The 18765-nt window shown below is 38.7% G+C and overlaps 1 protein-coding gene and 1 long non-coding RNA gene across 2 annotated transcripts; one reads left to right on the top strand and one right to left on the bottom strand.

Moving 5' to 3' along the window:
* The first annotated feature begins 6605 nt into the window (after positions 1-6605).
* On the top strand, positions 6606-18141 carry LOC121886793 (ankyrin repeat domain-containing protein 1-like). Its single transcript, XM_042397124.1, has 10 exons — positions 6606-6687; positions 8003-8063; positions 12285-12386; positions 12740-12874; positions 13802-13909; positions 14015-14113; positions 14672-14770; positions 15248-15346; positions 17448-17546; positions 17877-18141. The coding sequence occupies exons 1-10, from the start codon at positions 6674-6676 to the stop codon at positions 17958-17960; spliced, it is 900 nt and encodes a 299-aa protein (XP_042253058.1). The 5' UTR covers positions 6606-6673; the 3' UTR covers positions 17961-18141.
* Positions 12847-13894, bottom strand: LOC121886818. The gene is made up of 3 exons (XR_006092859.1): positions 13763-13894; positions 13306-13429; positions 12847-12908 (listed from the first exon to the last, which is right to left on the bottom strand). It is a non-coding gene; the product is annotated as an uncharacterized LOC121886818 (long non-coding RNA).
* Positions 18142-18765: the final 624 nt, after the last annotated feature.

Below are 18765 nucleotides of genomic sequence, written 5' to 3' on the forward strand. Positions count from 1 at the left end.
TAAAGTTTGTTTGAATTTGAGTTTCTGAGTATTAGTGTTACATAAGACTGAGAGCACAAACCAAACTGTTGCGTAACTCTCAACACACACACACACACACAGTTGTGAACGTGTCCACAGCTCATAAATATCAGTTTCATTCATCTACAGTCACATCCTGCTCACTGATATTCAAACTGTTTCAGTTCAATGACATCATAAACCTGCAACATCACTTTAATAATTATATCTAGTTAATGAATCGCAGGACTGTCTACAGGTATCCTGACGTACACGAGATTAAAGGACACAAGAAATTCATGTTGTGTCATTTCATGTCTTTAGTTTAATAGTTTAAAGCAAACAAACTGTCTCCAAATACCGTATTGTCCTGGGTATAAGACGACAACGCCTTCTCCAACATAGATACATATGATACTATTTATCCAAGCTGAAGACAGTCCTCATCCCAAAATCCCATTAAAGCAAAACGATGTAACTTTCAAATCCACAAAAACTACTTTCATGCTCATACAAAACAGAAGTTCAATTTCAAAACAATAAAAATAATAAATATGATGAGTATTTTATTCTATTTCTGTAAAGTTTGCTCCACTAAATTCTACACACTGCACCTTTAAAAAGACATTACAGCTCTTTAGGACTTTTGACAGGTAGATTTAAGCCATCGATAAGCCTGCCAGGCTTTCTTCGTCTCCCTGCACATTGATTTTTTTCCCCTTGTTGTGTGTATTTGTTTCATTTTAACTGATGCACTGAAACTAAAATATGTCCTCTCACATGCTCATGTATGAGCTGCAGTTTCAGCTTCAGGACAAACTGCAGCTCCACAGCTCCCCCTGCTGCCGGGAGTCCGTCCTCACACACTCGTCTGTCAGTAACAGATCAGGATCTGCTCACAGCTGCCTGAAACACTCTGAGGGGCATCGCTTTGTCTTACAGGTCCTTTCGTTTTACTCATTTCCTGGAAATGCTCGGTGTAATCTGCAGGTATTTAATGGGTCAGTTTTAGGGGATTTTAAAGAGAAGAAGATGCAGTTTGGTACCAAATATAAAAAACGTGGTTGGTTTAATTCATAAGTGCCGGTTCATTATATTTGAGTTCATATGTACTTATTACTCTTAACTCTTGACTCTTAAATTGACAGAAAATATTTTTTCAGTGTGTAGTTTTGTGTGTCAAACTACATATTAGCCTCCAGGAAATTGTGATTTTTATGCAAGATTTGCACATTTTATGAAATGTGCAAATCAACAGGCACTTGTGGTTTGGTGTGGCGGTAACTGACTTCATTCAAGTGGAGGATGAACAAATCTCACCTGCCAACAAAAATGACGCCACTGACAAGCAAAACAATTCCCAAATGTTCCCAAATGTTCCCAAATGAGGTTTGATTCAGTGAGTCAGAAGAATACATGCTGATGTTGTTCAGACATAATCTGCCTCAAACATAATCATAAAACGTTTACTTAATAAAGGTTATAAATGGAACTCAAGTACAGTATTTTCTTGTTTATAGAACTTGAGTCCTCATGGTTCTCATGTTCAAAAAATACATGAAATACATGAAACATTAGAGCTGAAATATAGTTGTTTCTGTGATCTGCACGATGCTTTTTATCCAAGGAAGTCGTTACATATGACTCTTCACTGGTAGCAGTTTAAAATAAATCACATTATTTTCCTCTCCTTACAATTTTTCACAATTCCTGCGATTTTACCACAAAAAGAGACACAAAACATCACAAACTGTAGTGCAATTTTTGAGAAAAGCTGCTGCAAAACATTTTTGGCTGCAATAGTCAAAAAAATACTGTGAAATCTTGGAGGGAGTGGATAAATAACATATTTAGTTTGTGAAAGTTACACAAATGTTCTTGAAGATTTCGAAGATCGATTTCTGGCATTTTGATTACTGTTCTGTTGGAGTTGAGAGTCTACCATCTCTCTCCACTCAAGCAACACCTCCCTTGACCTGAAGTAATGCTCGGGGTTTGTGTTTGCCGATTCTGCTGCTCATGTGACTGCACTGAATTCTTCTTCTTGTTCTGGTGGACCTCTGCCAAACCAGCATAATGTCTGTTGAAAGCAAAGTTAACTTTAACCCAGATCTATGTAAAAAAAAAAAAAAAACAGGGGCAAAATGAAACAGACTTACTTGCGGTTTGGGAGTTCCAGGTGAACTCATGGAAGAGATCACCAAGATATGAGGTCAGGTCAGGCGTCTGAGCAGACGGCTGGCTTGGGAAGAGTGACGCTCTCTCCTTAGTATGTAAATTATATGCAGATTATATGTAAATTTCATGCTCCTTGCCCTTCCCCTCAAACCCCTCCTCTCTATGCCAAAAGTGTTACAGAAAATTGAGAATGAAAACTGACACTGAAATCAAACTGATAGCGTAAAAAAAAAACTGTCACTGAAAAAAGACAGACATGAAGAAAAAATCTGAAAATTGACATTGAAAAACATCATAATGCAAAAACTATCAAAATAAAATAAGATTTTTTAAATGCCTGTGTTTAATTTGTCAGTGGAACTTTTGCCAATACAAGTGTTTTTTTTTGTTGTTGTTGTTTTTTTTTAAATTCAATTCAATTTTATTTATATAGAGCCAAATCTCAGGGCACTTTTCACATAGAGCAGGTCAAGACCGGCCTGTTTAATGTTTCCTTTTTCAGTTCAGGTTTTATTTTCAATGCCAAAATTTAATGTCCTTGTTCAGCAGAATGGAAACAGATATGTTTGAGTGGCAGATACCATGTCATGCTGCCGCTCCATATGAAGGGCAGAAGAGTTTATTTTAAAGGGGTGTTAAACAAAGCAGGTCGGCAGGCAGCAGTATGTGCAAAAAATATAATATAATAGTTTATTAAGACAAATATTAATGAAACAGACAAAAATGAACCCTGAGAAATTCAACAAATATAACTTCAGCCGAGCAAAGAACAAAAAAAATATACAGCTTCCCAGCAGCTGCCACCTCCTCTCCTCCCAACTCATCACTACAAACCAGTGACCGGCTGTTTACCTGCTGAGCCTCACCTGACTGGAATGTACCATCTGCTCAGCTGACCACAGTCAGAGCTGGACTCATACAAAGCTTTCAAAAGCTTTGTATGTTTCAAAACATATAAAACAACATTTATATAGAATTTCAGTTACTGCTGACAATCACAGTTTCCTCTGGTCACACACGCAGCTCAGTGTGCAACCAGTTATACAGAAAATCATTTAGTGCAGAACAGTTTTATCCTTCCTGCCTCCGTCTGACAGAACTGTGACTCACTGCTGAGAGCAGCTGATGATGTTCACCTGTTGTTACTATCAGGACTGAAGCCTTTCAACAAAACATAACATTGTGAAATACAAACTACCCAAATAAAACCCATATTCCATTATTTGGGTAACATGACTGATAGATTTACAGAAACATTGGACTGAAATTAGTGATTTAACACAAAAACACTAGTAATGTTGGAAACAGGAGCCAGTGAAAAGGGAGAGGAGCTTTTCACATGCCATCTAGCAGCCGTAGTAACAGTGAGGTGGAGCAGTGCTGCAGTTCAGATGATGTATATATATATATATGTGGACAGATTTCTTCATTCAGAGGAGGGGGATGGAGGCTTTAACCCAACAGGGGACAGCATAGTCCACCCTGGAGGAAGAGACAAAGTTACAATCAATTTCATACAACTTCACTCATATCCACCACTTAATATGAAGCAGAGTTCCTCAGTTAGTCAGTGTCTGTCCATACCTGAGAGTGTCCATCTGTCTGTCCATACCTGAGTGTGTCCACCTGTCTCTCCATACCTGAGAGTGTCCACCTGTCTCTCCATACGAGAGAGTGTCTACCTGTCTGTCCATACCTGAGAGCGTCAATCTGTCTGTCCATAACTGAGAGTGTCCATTTGTCTGTCATACCTGAGGGTTTCCAGTCTCCAGTGTGGATCCCCCAGTCCAGCCGACAGCAGCTTTTTTCCTGTCTTTCCTGGGTGATTGTAGCTCAGATCCAGCTCTCTCAGATGGGAGAGGTTGGAACTCAGAGCTGAGGCCAGAGAAGCACAGCCTTCCTCTGTGATCCTGACAGCCTGAACACACACACAACACACAAACACACACAAACTTTGGTAAAATATCAGTTTTTGTGGCAAACAGAGCGTCACTATCACAGTGAGGTCTTTTTAGGTTTGAATCTCCATCTTCAAATCTTGAAGTGTTTCCACTTCAACAATTGTTCTCATCTTGTAATTAGAAGGCAAATTCACACAAACTAAATTTGCTGAGTGAACATTTACAAACACCTGAATCCTGACCTGAGAGTTTCCAGTGTACAGTGTGAGCTCTTCAGTCCAGCAGACAGCAGCTTCACTCCTGAATCCTGCAGGTTGTTGTTACTCATTTCCAACTCTTTCAGACTAGACTGCGAGCTGAGAACCAAGGACAGAGCTGCACAGCTTTTCTCTGAGAGGTTCAGTCACTCAGCCTGCATATTAATGAAAAACAGAAAATGCTATTTTGTCCTTTCCAAAAAGTTAATAAATTCATATATGTATTAATTATTCATTGTCTTACAGAGCTTTGTTGGAGGCTTTGACCACTGGCAGCAGCCTCAGAAGAGTCTCCTCTGAAGCAGAGTATTTCTTCAGGTCAAACACATCCAGTTTTCTTTCCGATGACAGTAAGATGAAGCCCAGAGCTGACCACTGAGCAGGAGACAGTTTATCCGTGGAGAGACTTCCTGATCTCAGGTACTTTTGGATCTCCTCCACTAGAGAACAATCATTCAGTTCATTCAGACAGTGGAACAGACTGATGCTTCTCTCTGCAGACAGATTATCACTGATCTTCTTCTTGATGTACTTGACTGTTTTCTGTTTGGTCTGTGAGCTACTTCCTGTCTGTGTCAGCAGACCTCGTAAGATAGTCTGATTGGTCTGCAGTGAAAGACCCAGGTGGAAGCGGACTCCTTAAGGCCTCATCCACAGCGCTCTGGTAGAAACGTGTTGATTTGCCTCCAAACACTTCAGGCAGCCAGGATGTTGTTTGTTGTTTCCTTTCATTCTACACTGTAGCTACACAATTGGGGATTCAGTTATATTATAATCTAGTTTGCAATTGGATAAACATGACAACACTTACTGAATGAGTGATTTACATATTCAATGTTTTCAATGCATTGTTCAAGTTTTGATTACATGTATGCAATTTGCAATACTACTATCCATAGGGAGAGAAAAAGCACTTTATAAGATGTCAGAATGAAAAACAAAAAAAACACTTTTTTAGAATATATAGACTATAGTTTGTTGGGTTATTCGTTGTTGTTGTTTTTTTTGTCTGTGGGTTGTTCATCCTTTGAGATTACACCCAGGTCTTCCATGTGAGCCAGTTTCTGCTTCATGTAGGGCAAAAGTGGAAGAGGGATTCTTCTTGGAGTCATCAGAGAAAACAGTTTTGCATCTGACATGAGTTCAATCTTGTATTCCACTTCCATTTTGCCTAGCCCTTCAAAAAACATGGAAAACTGCTGTTTCACTGACTCAGTGGAGTCCAGGGCTACGGCATCTAATCTGGCTACTAGTCTGAGTGCTACGCTTGCTGTGCCCCCCCCCCCCCCCCCCCCCTCCAGTAGACCCAACTTCAGACCTGAGACTACTTGTACACACCCTGTAGTGTGCTTTAGCTGTGTGTTCTCAGTGTGGCTGTGGATTTTCCTCTCACCTGCAGATGGTTCATTTCCATAAAGAGTTTGACTGAGATGTAAAGATGAGATCTTAAAATGTTTCCACTTCAACAGTTGTTCTCCTTGTGTAATGAAAAGGCAAATTCTCCCAAGTAGTAAACTTGCTGAGAGAAACATTACAAACAATTAATTTTCAGGTATTTAATGAGTCATTTTTAGGAGACTTTACAGAGAGGGTGATGCAGTTTGGTAGTCAGTATTAAAAAAAAAAAAAACATGGTTGGTTTAGTGGGTAAGTGCTGGTTCATTCTATTTGAGTTCATACGTACTAATTACTTTTAACTCTTTACTCTTAAACTGTAATTGTGTGTGTCAAAACTATAATTAGCACATTTCCTATATACTACGAAATTACACAACCCTCTCCGGTTCCTCCAGGAAACTGCAATTTTGCGATCGCAGTTCAAAAGAAATCTCTGCAATATTTGCAAGAGCCATGATTTTGCTAAATTACTGCAACTTTCCTCATGAAACGTCCAAATCAGCAGGTGCTTGTGGTTTGCACCAATTGTGGCGTGGTGGTAACTGACGTCATTCAAGTGGAAGATGGACAAATCTCACCTGCCAACATGATGTCATGGAGGTTAGAGTTACACATTTTTGGCTACAATAATCAAAAAAAAAATGTCAGTCACTGTGATTACTGCCACTAATAAAACTAAAGCACTTCTTCTTCTCTGGTTGCTGAAGGTCAGACGAGGTCAGCAGCCGTCTCCTGCAAGTTCAACCAGCAGGGTCAAAGGTCAACACTTCCTCCTGACAAAAACACGTGTGTGTTTGTGGTGTGTGTGTGTATGTGTGTGTGTGTGTGTGTGTGTGTGTCTATATTAGGAGGTTGAAGCATCTCCACAGAAGACAGAGCAGAAGCGAGGGATGTCCATCTTTCATCTTTTCTTCTTCTTCCGCTGCTGTGAACACTGACATGGAGCTGCAGAGGTGAGCTGCTCTTGATAGAAAACATTCATTACTGATTATTGATTAGTGCTGATGATTCTTATTGTTTCTCTGTGTGTTGAAGCTGCTCTGACTTTGAATCACAGCAGGAACATTTTTAAAAGCTCATGACTGCACAGTTTGAAATTCATCCCTTCATAATGACCTTACAATGGAAGTGATGGGGGACAAATTCATAGTCCTCCTTCTGTGCAAAAATGTATTTAAAAGTTTATCTGAAGCTAATATGAAGCTTCAGCGTCCAAATGAGTCAAATCAAGTAGATATCTTTCAACATCAGTCTTTTTAGTGCCAAAGTCCCTCTTTTTGTTACTATACTTCCACCTGCAGCTCAACAGGGAAACACTGTCCGAGGAAACACAAAGAGGGAATTTGATGCTAAAAAGACTGTAAATGTGTCAGATATCCACTTGATATGACTAACTCAGACTGCTGAAGCTGAATATAAGCTTCACACACACTTTTAAATGACTGTGTGGACACACTGTGGATTTTGGCCTCCATCACTTCCATTGAAAGGACATTTGAAGGATCTTCTAATATGAATGATTACAGACACCTGACTGCTGGTTTAACTGGAAACACTGAACAAGATATAAAGTTCTTCAAATGTTTCTTAGAGGAACAGGAGTTACATGTTTGTTCCACAGTTTTGGTTCTTAAAAACATTTATTGCTGCAGTGATCAGTGACCTCCGACAGCTGCTGGGTTTACAGACAGTCGACTAAATGTGGAGCCGCTGTAAACTATTCACAGCATCTTAAACTGTCTCTAGAAGAGACAGATGAAAGAAGATTCACTGGATCTAAACGCTGGAATAACTGAACTGATAATTGACTTTTTTCTCTCAACTGAACTTTGCTGTGATGTTTTGTCTGTGTTTTTATCTCCTGCATCTTTGATATTTTGTGTTAATTGTGAAGCACTTTTGTAATCCAAAGTTCAGTTTGGATTTTTATTGTCCCATAAGAGTTGGACGGGAAACAAATCACCTGTACTGACTTTATTAATTAGTAATAAAGAGAATACAAGTGATGAGTCTTTGTGTTTGCTCCACGTGAAGAGTTTTTCTCTCTGTGACTTTATGGTGTTCAAGAACTTTGCTGAAAAGAGAATCGTAACGCAAAAACACTAAAAAGACATGAGAATATAATAAATTGATGTGATAAAAACAGAGGAAAAGCTGTAAAATAATAAGAACAGCAATCAGATAAAGTGATGTTTCATCAAACTCTGAGTGTAAACTTACTGGTTAAAGGCTGTTTGAAACTCGTTCCTTGTTGTTTTTTCTTGTCAGATGTGAGCTGAACTCCTGCTGGGATGATGAAGACGAGGATGAAGACGACGACATGCTGCTGGTAGGAAGACATAACAACGTCTTTTCTTTTTTTTTTTCAAAACAGTTAAAGATGGCAGCTGCGGCCGAAGTTCTGGTCTGATTTCATTCTTTTTGATTTCATCTTCTCTCACTTGACTTTAGTCTTTCTCTTTTGTCTGTTTTGTAATGTTTATAGATTTTACTTTTTATATTTATTTTTCATATCATCGCATTTATTTATCCACTCCCTCCAGGATTTCACTGTTTTTTGTGATTATTGCAGCCAAAAATGTTTGATTTTGCAGCAGCTTTTCTCTAAACTTGTGATACAATTTGTGATGTTTTATGTTTCCTTTTGTGGTAAAATCGCAGGAATTGTGAAAAATTGCAAGCAAAGTAAAATAATGTGATTTATTTAAACTGCTACCAGTGAAGAGTCATATGTAATGACTGCAGATCACAGAAACAACTATATTTCAGCTCTGTTTAATGTATACTCTGAACATGAGAACCATGAGGACTCAAAGTTCTATAATAAATAATAAATACTGTACTTGAGTTCCATTTATAACCGTCAATAATTAAACTTTCAGCTCAACATCAGCAGCAAATAAAATCGTCAATAATGTTATTAAAATAAATCTAGTTTAATGTTTATGTTTGAGGCAGATTATGTCTCCTGACTCACTGAATCAAACCTCATTTGGGAACATTTGGGAATTGTTTTGCTCGTCTATGGCATCATGTTTGTCGGCAGGTGAGATTTGTTTTTTTTCATTTTGTTATATTTTATTTTAAGCTATTTCATTCCTGAATATTTTAGCTGCAGCTGCCTGAGTGTGTGTGTGTGTGTGTGTGTGTGTGTGTGTGTGTGTGTGTACTTGTATTACTGACGTTGTGGGGACTTATGTGTGTTTACCCCTTTTTCTTGACTCGCCTCCCTTTTGAGGATAAAAGTCAACATTAGAATTAAATGTTAAGGTTTAAGGTTAAAGTAAGTCGCATGAATGTAAGTTAATGTCATGTCCTCTGAAGTGAAGGAAACACGACTCTGTGTGTGAATGTGTGTGTGTTGTCATTAAACTGTCTGACCTCTGACCTTGGACATGTGATTGGTGGGTAATAAAGTGACATCAGAAGTAGGTTAACGATTGGCACCAGCCCACCTGTCGCCGTCATGGTAACGCTCTATCTGAATGTCTCTGATGTCTTTTTTCATGTTTTTGTGTCATCTGTCTTCACCTTGTTTTCTTTCTTTCCTTATCATTGCTCAGAAGAATATCAACATTTGTGTCCTCATAAACAATAATTAATGAGCTGTTCGTGATTAATGAACAGCAGATCTCTGACGCATCTTCTGACTGTTTGAAGACTTTAATAGTTTCAGCTGGTTTTATTCCATCATAGGAGGACTGTTATTATTTATATTATTATCTTTAACATTCACAGTCTGTTGACCCATTTTAACATTTGAGAGCAGTAAAAACTTTTCTTTTACACTGTAATGTTACGACTGTTCCTAAAGTGATCCAGAAGAAACAATACTGGAAATATTTAAACTTTTTGTACATAAAGGAGGTAAAACTGACCCATATTTATTCAAAAAACTCACCATTTAAAAATGTTTGCATTCAGTAACATTCATTGAAATCATTATGATGGTTGTTTTAGACAACATAGAACCGTAATACAGTGAAGTGTAACTGTGTGTTTTTCTTCATAAATAAATAGAATAAAGTCTCTCTGCTCTGTGAAAGCTTCATCAAGGATTGATCACCCATTAATTAATGACCAATAAAGTATTTATAAATGATACATTTGTGGTTCAGAGGTTTGGTATGGGGACTAATTATGCGTTTAGAGGTTAATAATCCATTGATTGATCAGTTTATAAAATGTCAATCATTATTCCCTGACACCCAAATGAACATATTCAGATGTTTTGTCACAAAGATGTTGAGTTTATTATCATAGAAAACTGGAAAACTAGCAAATACTCACATGTGAGAAGCTGCTACCAGAGAAGATTTGACATTTTTCTGTTAAATAATGACTTAAATGATTAATACATTATCACATTTGCTGCCAATAAATTTTCTATCAGTGACTAATTGATTAATCCTCTAATGATTTCAGGTCTAGAGTACTACCATGTGCAGTGTAGTGGGGGGTCAGCAAGGGTCCAACAGGGGGTTAATCTGACCATGCCTCAGCTGACCTTTGACCCCTCCCTGTTGGGAGGTGATTGGCCAATAAAATGACACCAGAGAAGGTCATGTTCAACACACACACAGGTGAACCTGAGGTTGTTCCTCTTTAAGCTGCTGATAAAGTTTCATATGAGACAGGAGGTCAGAGGTCAGGTCCAGAGCGCTCCGTATTATTATCTCTGTTCTGTTACTGCTGTCGTTTCCTCTTTTAGACTCTGAAATGAAACAATGAAACAAACAGTCTGTTCCATCAGACATCAGACTGCAGGAAATAAAGCTCCAGTTATCATCACACGTTCTGTTTCTGACACATTATTATAGTATATGTTGCTTACAGTCCGCGAGCTTGCACTAACGACTGCAACGTACAACAACAACAGAGGAAGTTGTTCTTCTTCTACTACTTCTGCTTCAAAACTCGCTCGACTTACTCCAAGACACAACCTGGTGGCAGCGCATCCACAAACATAAATACTGCATAAAATACTAAATTATGAATACTTGATCCTGGAAAAACATTTTAGATCAGTACATCTTGGATTATAAACAAATTAACCTGTTAAGTGAACTTAAATAAATAAATAAATAAATTGTGGGGTCCTTGATAACCAATATAATCAATATAAAACAGTTAACAGAAGGAAATACTTAAAACAAAAAAACATAAACAATCTTGTAAATATCAATTGACCTCGCACACATATTTAATTTATTTTATATTAATTTCTTTGCCTATATCACATAAATACACTATAATTACCAGAACCTTTACTTCTGTGCATATTTTGCACAACTTTGCTGTGAGTTGTTTATAGATGAATCAACAGACCAATCAGCCTCAAAAACAAATCTCGATTCTCACACCGTCTATTTGCTGCTTATTTTAGATCAATGTTTGGAATGTAACAGAACAACCAAACTGACTTATGGGGAATTAATTTGTTTAATCTTTAAAAGAAATCAAGGTAACAGTTTGACTTGTGAAAAATCTGCATTTCGTGTTTGCTCAAAGCTGAAACTGTCCATCGTAGTTGTGTGTTTACAACAACAACTGAGGTCAACAACTCTTCAACAAGAGAAAACATCATGTTTATAGAGTTGTTGTGTTTCAATCATTTTATAGCAGGTTTCAATCTTGTGCTTTGAACTTTATTAGTGGGGTGTTTAAACAATCTTCACCAGAGCAGTAATTCATCTAGATGACGCTGTACGTTAGACGTGCGTTCATGTCTCTCCGTCATCCGATGGCTGGGCTGCTTCTTTCCTCTTTAAACTCTTTATTTATTCTCCTTTTGTTTTTCTCTCAGTGTCATCACACCCTGCAATTCTTTTAATTTTTAACCCTTTAGACCAGTGGTTGCCAACCTTTTTGGCCGGTGACCCCTTAAAATAAAAAAAAGTCTACCTGGGACCTCTCCTCACATGTTGCATTGTGTACCACTTAATTTACTGATTATTTTCTAGATTCATCAGTTTTCTGACATTTTATCCATAAAATGTCAGAAAATAGTGAAAAATATCGGTTAAAGTTCCCCACAGTCCAAGGTTACATCTTCAAATGTCTGGTTGTGTCTGACTAACAGTCCAAAGATAGAGTTTAGTTCACTTTGCTTAAAAAATGACTAAAACGATTATTTCATTATCAAAATAGTTGCTGATTAATCTTCTGTTGATCGACTAATCGATTAATCGACTAACGCTGCAGCTCTAAAAAGAGATTTTATTTTGTTTGTATTTGAATAATGTTTAGAGGCTTGAGTTGGTAAAATACAGAAATCCACAAGAAATAAAGCAATAATTAGAAGAAAGCTTGAAAAAAATCACAATTTTGTGTCAAAAATATGTTTTTATTCTGTATCCCGTCCAATCATCTCGTGACCCTTTTGACTAACCCAGCGGCCCCTTTCGGGGGTCCTGACCCCCAGGTCGGGAACCACTGCTTTAGATGCTCCGACTCTGTCCTTCTTCCTTTAACCACTCGTCTTTGACCTTGTTTTGTGACATCATGAGGTGGAGGGGACAACAGACCAATCAGCAGTCTGTGTCTCCAGCAGGTGGAGGACGGAGGCTACGAGTCGTCTGTCTCTCAGGAGAAGCAGGACGCTCTGAACTCCAGCAGAAACAGCGACTCTGAACGTCCAATCAGCCTCAAGGTGAGAGGAAGTAGTCGTTTCATTGGCTGATATCTGTTGACATTTAGTCTTTCTCCAAACTGGAGACGTCCCCGAACTTTTGATCCATGTTGAGGTGATCAGTTTGTCAGGATGTGTCAGTGTGTTTAGAGTTTCAGGGATAATCAGCTTGTTACACCTGTAATTAAACATTTTACTGTTGATTTATTTCTGAACCCTAAAAATCTGTCAGGACGTCGTTTCTACCTGCCAGCTGTGCACATCCTCCTCTTGTAGTATTAGTACTAACTGCAGTTGCAGTAACAGTACTACAGAGGTTCATTTTGATCTTTATTTCCATGTGAAGCTGTTTCTGTCTTTCCGTCCTCGTTCAGACGGACAAAGCGGGCCGTCTCCTCCTGGAGACACCAGACGACCTGCAGAACCTTCTGCTGCTGAGGAAGACCAAGAGAGAGCAGAAAGCTGCAGTCAGGAAATCAGCTGCTGCTCCCCCTGCTGTCCGCTCAGTGGTACGACCCTCACACACCTCGACGGCTTTGTTTTCTTTATTGAAACAAATTTACAAAGCTTCAGTTTCACCAGCAGCAAAAACTCAAAAATATACAAAAAACAACAAATGAAGGAAACAAGAAAATAATAAACTAGAGAATGAATTTCAGAAGAAGTTGCAGTGAGATTACTGACTGCTGAAAAGCTTTAACTAAACTGTGACAAAGCTGTGCTGCTTTTTAAATAGCTTGACTTTAACTGCAACGCTGGCTGAACTTGTTATATGAAGGATAGTTGGAAGAGTAAGAAACTATCTGTTTAAACAATGAAAGGGGATGAAATCAGAGGTACAGTTGAAATGTTTGTAATTAGTGTGTTTGCTGCCTGTTTGTTGTAAAATATGTGTCTGTAGTGTCAGAAATGTGGGAGAGGCAGTAATATGATTTTCTACCTTTTTCTGCTTTGCTCCTGAAACTTTTCTCATTTAACATCAGTGCAGATGGATCTCCTGTCGCTCTGAGGCTCGTTCATTCACTCATTCATTCACTTACATCAGAAAATGTCGGGGACAAAACCTTAAATATTTTGTAAAGTGGAAAAGATGCATATAAGGAAAGTGATTCTGATCAATTCATTAACGAGCTGATTGTTTTGACGTTTGAATGGTGTCAAACAGGTTAAAGTTCATCATGTCTGGAGATTTATTTAAAGTTTTCACTCAAATTCAAACAAATACTTTTACCAAACATAATTAAAATGTTTAAGTGAAATTCACTGTTGATGCAAATGTGATTTTTCTCATTTAAAAGAAGTGAACAACAAAACAATAGAAGAAGAAGAGATCTGCACGCTGTACGTCAGCACTGCAGACATGAATTAGACTCTGTGTTAAACTTCATTCAGTGCACCTGAGCAGGTGATCAGTTACAGCGTCTCTTCTGTCTCAGCCATACTACGTGGACGAGGAGGATTTCCTGAAGGCCTGTGATCAGAAGCAGCTGCAGGTGATTGACAGGTACCTGTCCACAGGTGGAGACGTCAACACCTGCGACTCTGTGAGTCTTCAACAACACGTTAACTTTGATAAATGAAGCCTTTTAATCACAGAAAGAGAAACTATTTAATCTGACAGCAGGTTCTGGATTAATGTGTGTGTGCAGTTTGAGCGAACAGGTCTCCACAGAGCGTGCTCCAAAGGTCACACAGAGGTCGTCACCAAACTGCTGGAGGCCGGAGCGAACATCCACAGCAGAGACAAGGTGCACACTTTATTATCTGTGTTATCTCTGTGTCTCTGCTCTACAACTGGTTCTACTCACTGGTAGAACCGGTTGTATTCACTGGTAGAACCAGTTTTATTCACTGGTAGAACCGGTTCTACTCACTGGTAGAACCAGTTTTATTCACTGGTAGAACCAGTTCTACTCACTGGTAGAACCAGTTGTATTCACTGGTAGAACCAGTTATACTCACTGGTAGAACCAGTTGTATTCACTGGTAGAACCAGTTGTATTTACTGGTAGAGCCAGTTGTATTCACTGGTAGAAGCAGTTGTATTTACTGGTAGAACCAGTTGTATTCACTGGTAGAACCAGTTATACTCACTGGTAGAACCAGTTGTATTCACTGGTAGAACCAGTTGTATTTACTGGTAGAACCAGTTGTATTTACTGGTAGAAGCAGTTCTACTCACTGGTAGAACCAGTTATACTCACTGGTAGAACCAGTTGTATTCACTGGTAGAACCAGTTATACTCACTGGTAGAACCAGTTGTATTTACTGGTAGAAGCAGCTCTAACGTTCCCGTTCTGTCCAGCTCTGGTCCACCTGCGTCCACTCTGCCTGCCGAGGAGGAAATCTGTCTGTACTCCAGCTTGTGTTGAATCACGGAGCAGACATTAGTGCAACTGACAAGGTAACACTACTAACACTACTAACACTACTACGTCTGCTACAGTCAGTACTATATTTATTAAAATAAATACTGACATCTAAAACCATTCCAATAAAAATACATCATGTAATAAGATGATTCTTCCTGCATTGACATATTTTCTTTAATCTATTTTAAGTGCCCAAAAAACATATTACAAACATTACAAAATTATCTTTAATGTTTTAAAATAAATCTCAACATTAGTTCATGTAAATGAGATGAATATTTGATATTTGACATTAGTTATACTAACTGATATATCCTGAAACTCCTCTTCAATCAAGTGAAAGTGTTCATTATTATTTGTCATGTGACCATCCTGCTTATTATCCAGTGTCTTATCAACCCATATGTATATGTAATATATAAACAAATCAATCAGCCAATCAATATATATTAGAAGCATGTAGACTGAGTATGTGATAGATTAGAGCATCTCTTCATACTGTGTATCAGCTGGACAGCACTCCTCTTCATGTCTCTGTGAGGACCGGACACTTGGACTGTGTTGAACATCTGATTCACTGCGGAGCTGAAGTCAACACACAGGACAAGGTGGGTCTCACACACACACACACACACACACACACACACACACACACACACACACACACACACACACACACACACACACTATGAACAGCATTCATATGATTGGCTGAGTGCTGGTCATGTGATTGTTGTTCCATGAGGCAGGTGTGTTGGGAACATACGTCTGGTTTATGGGGTTTTGTGTGTCCCTGCTGTTATTTAGTTTCCACACTTTCATCACACACAATGAAACCTTTTTAAAAACTGAAGTATGTTTAATTTCATTATTAATAATTGAGTTATTTGGTAAATTAAATGGCAGTTGGATCTTCCTTCCAGTGTTTCATTCAGCAACTCTCAATAATGCAGCACAGTTGACAGAGATATGTTTGTAGTAATAAATAATACGACTGTGTGTATCTGAAACCGAGAAATAAGAACACATTAACAGCATAAAAAAGCTCAATACCAGTTTCACTGGTCTCACTCAGCTCTAGAACGTTTGCTTGGTCTTGTGTGGTGTTTGCTGCCCTCTACTGGGCTTCACATGCAACAACTGTAACATGTAGTTAGCTGAGCATGTGCAATATAAACTCCATCGACAGGAATACTTCATCTGTTTACGTGACAGCATCACTTAAAGTGACTAAAGAGAAACAGGAAGCTTGAATAAAAGATGAAGAACAGTGATGTTGAGATATAAAGTAGAAATATAATTAGTTATATCTGTAGAATGCCATGTAACTGAACAACTAATCGATATGATATAAAGTTATTACCACAACCATCACTACTCTGGGCATCACACTTACTTTAAGTCAGAGACGCAGGCATGTGGAGCAGTTTTCAGTCGTAAACCTGTCAGGACTGACGGCAGCCTTCTGGGCCTCAGGGGGCGGGCTCTCTGTTTGACTGGCATACAGTCCTGTCCTATGAGCCTTTCTCACATAGATAAACAATTTCAGTAAAGTGACTTCTGCAGTTAATCATTTAAAAATCCTTTAATAGTCAGAGTCTCTTAAATCAATCAATCAATCTTTATTTATATAGCGCCATATCACAACAGAAGTCATCTCAAGGCACTTTTCACATAGAGCAGGTCAAGACCGTACTCTTTAATTTACAGAGACCCAACAATTCCCCCATGAGCAGCACTTGGCGACAGCGGTAAGGAAAAACTCCCCTTTAACGGGTAGAAACCTCAAGCAGACCCCGGCTCTTGGTGGGCGGCCATCTGCTTTGACCGGTTGGGTTGAGAGAGAGAAAGAGAGAGGGAAAGGGGGAGGGGGGACAGAAGAAAAACAATGACAACAACAAACAACAACAAGCACAAGCAGCAACAGCCAGGGAAGGATGCCATCAGGACTGTGAAGGACCGCGAAGGTTCGGCCCGGGAGTCAGGTTTTTCTGTGAGATGAGAAAGCACAAAAAACTCCGGGGAAGAAGCAAAGTTAGTGACATGCATTGATGTTACATGAATCCATACAGATGGAGAGGAGGAGGAGGAGAGAGGAGCTCAGTGCATCATGGGAAGTCCCCCAGTAGTCTAGGCCTATAGCAGCATAACTAAGGGCTGATCCAAGGCGAGCCTGGTCGGCCCTAACTATAAGCTTTATCAAAAAGGAAAGTTTTAAGCCTACTCTTAAACATAGAGAGGGTGTCTGCACCCCGGACTGAATCCGGTAGATGGTTCCATAGAAGAGGAGCCTGATAGCTGAAGGCTCTGCCTCCCATTAAACTGCATTTAAATTCCTGTTTACTGCAAAAAAACTTGAGTATCAATAACTGTTCATTATAAAAGTTAAGCTGTGATAGTTACACCAATAGATCATAATGATTTATCAATAACCTGCATGTTCTCATCTACAATCATAATTATATCAAGATTCTTTCATTATAAATCTGAGGAAGTGAGACGTGTATCTGAGTTCATGTTTGGGTTCAGACTAAACGTCCTGATCAGCTGACACGTCTGCAGGTTTGGGTTTAAGGACTTGTTGCTATGACAACAGATCTGGGTTAATTTTAAAGACGCTTTGTAGAATCAAAAAGTTCAGACTGATGTCAAATAGTCATAATAATAAAACGTATGAAGCAGATTTAAAGTGTGTTTGTCGTGTTTCAGGAAGGAGATTCTCCGCTTCACGACGCTGTTCGACTCAACAGGTTCAAAATCATCCAGCTGCTGCTGCTGCACGGAGCCAACACACACACCACCAACCAGGTAACACACACACACACACACACACACACACACACCACCAACCAGGTAACACACACACACACACACACACCACCAACCAGGTAACACACACACACACCACCAACCAGGTAACACACACACACACACACACACACACACCACCAACCAGGTAACACACACACACACACACACACCACCAACCAGGTAACACACACACACACACACACCACCAACCAGGTAGCACACACACACACACACACACACACACACACACACACCAGGAGGATTAAATATCTTCTGATCAGTATGAACGTATTAAAATGTGTGATTGTAAATGTGTGTGTGTGTCAGGAGGGACGTACTCCTCTCGACGGGGTGCTGGAGTGGCAGAACGAAGCGAAGTCTCTCCTCATCGAGCAGAACGACAGGAAGTGATGTCACAAACATGTGATTACTGACGGCGTGACTGAAGGTTCCTGATTTGTTCCTATAACTGATGAACGAGGTTCATCGATGTCAAAGAAAACTCTCAGATGAATATGGAGTTTTTATTTTTAATGTAAAAGGACGAGTTCAGTGTTTTCATGTGTGTCTTAAACCAACAGTCAGTCATCAAATGAACATTAAAGCTGTTTTTCTTGCTGTAATCATTCGTCCTGTTCATACTGACCATTAGAAGATCCTTCATAATGACCTTACAATGTAAATCCACAGTCCTCCTCCTGTGCAAAAATGTATTTAAAGTTTATCTGAAGCTAATATGAAGCTTCAGCGTCCAAATGAGTCAAATCAAGTAGATATCTTTCAACGTTACAGTCTTTTTAGTGCCAAAGTTCCTCTTTTTGTTACTATACACTGTTACACAGTTCTGGCAGCTGGAACAGAATCTGGGTTTTATTAACTTCACCTACTTCCAAACTGCACTGAGAGGAGAAGAAAACTCCAGCAACATACAGAGCAACTTTATTGTTATAACAACAGAAAATAACCATCTCATAAAAATACAGTAATATTCTGTAATTAAAATACATTTTAGTTTTAATTTTACATAAAAGTGTATTTTTTTTTTGGCTTTTTAATGATAAATAAGGGTATTTCTACCTATAAAATTAAAACTATTAAATTTCCAATAAAAATGTAGTAATACTGCTATTATGCAAATAATCAGGCTTGAAATGACAGAAATGTATTGTTATGAATTGAGTTGAGTACATAACTTTATGTAAAAATCTTTATTTAA

This window comes from Thunnus maccoyii, chromosome 20 (genome assembly GCF_910596095.1).
Source record: "Thunnus maccoyii chromosome 20, fThuMac1.1, whole genome shotgun sequence".
Lineage (NCBI taxonomy): Eukaryota > Metazoa > Chordata > Actinopteri > Scombriformes > Scombridae > Thunnus > Thunnus maccoyii.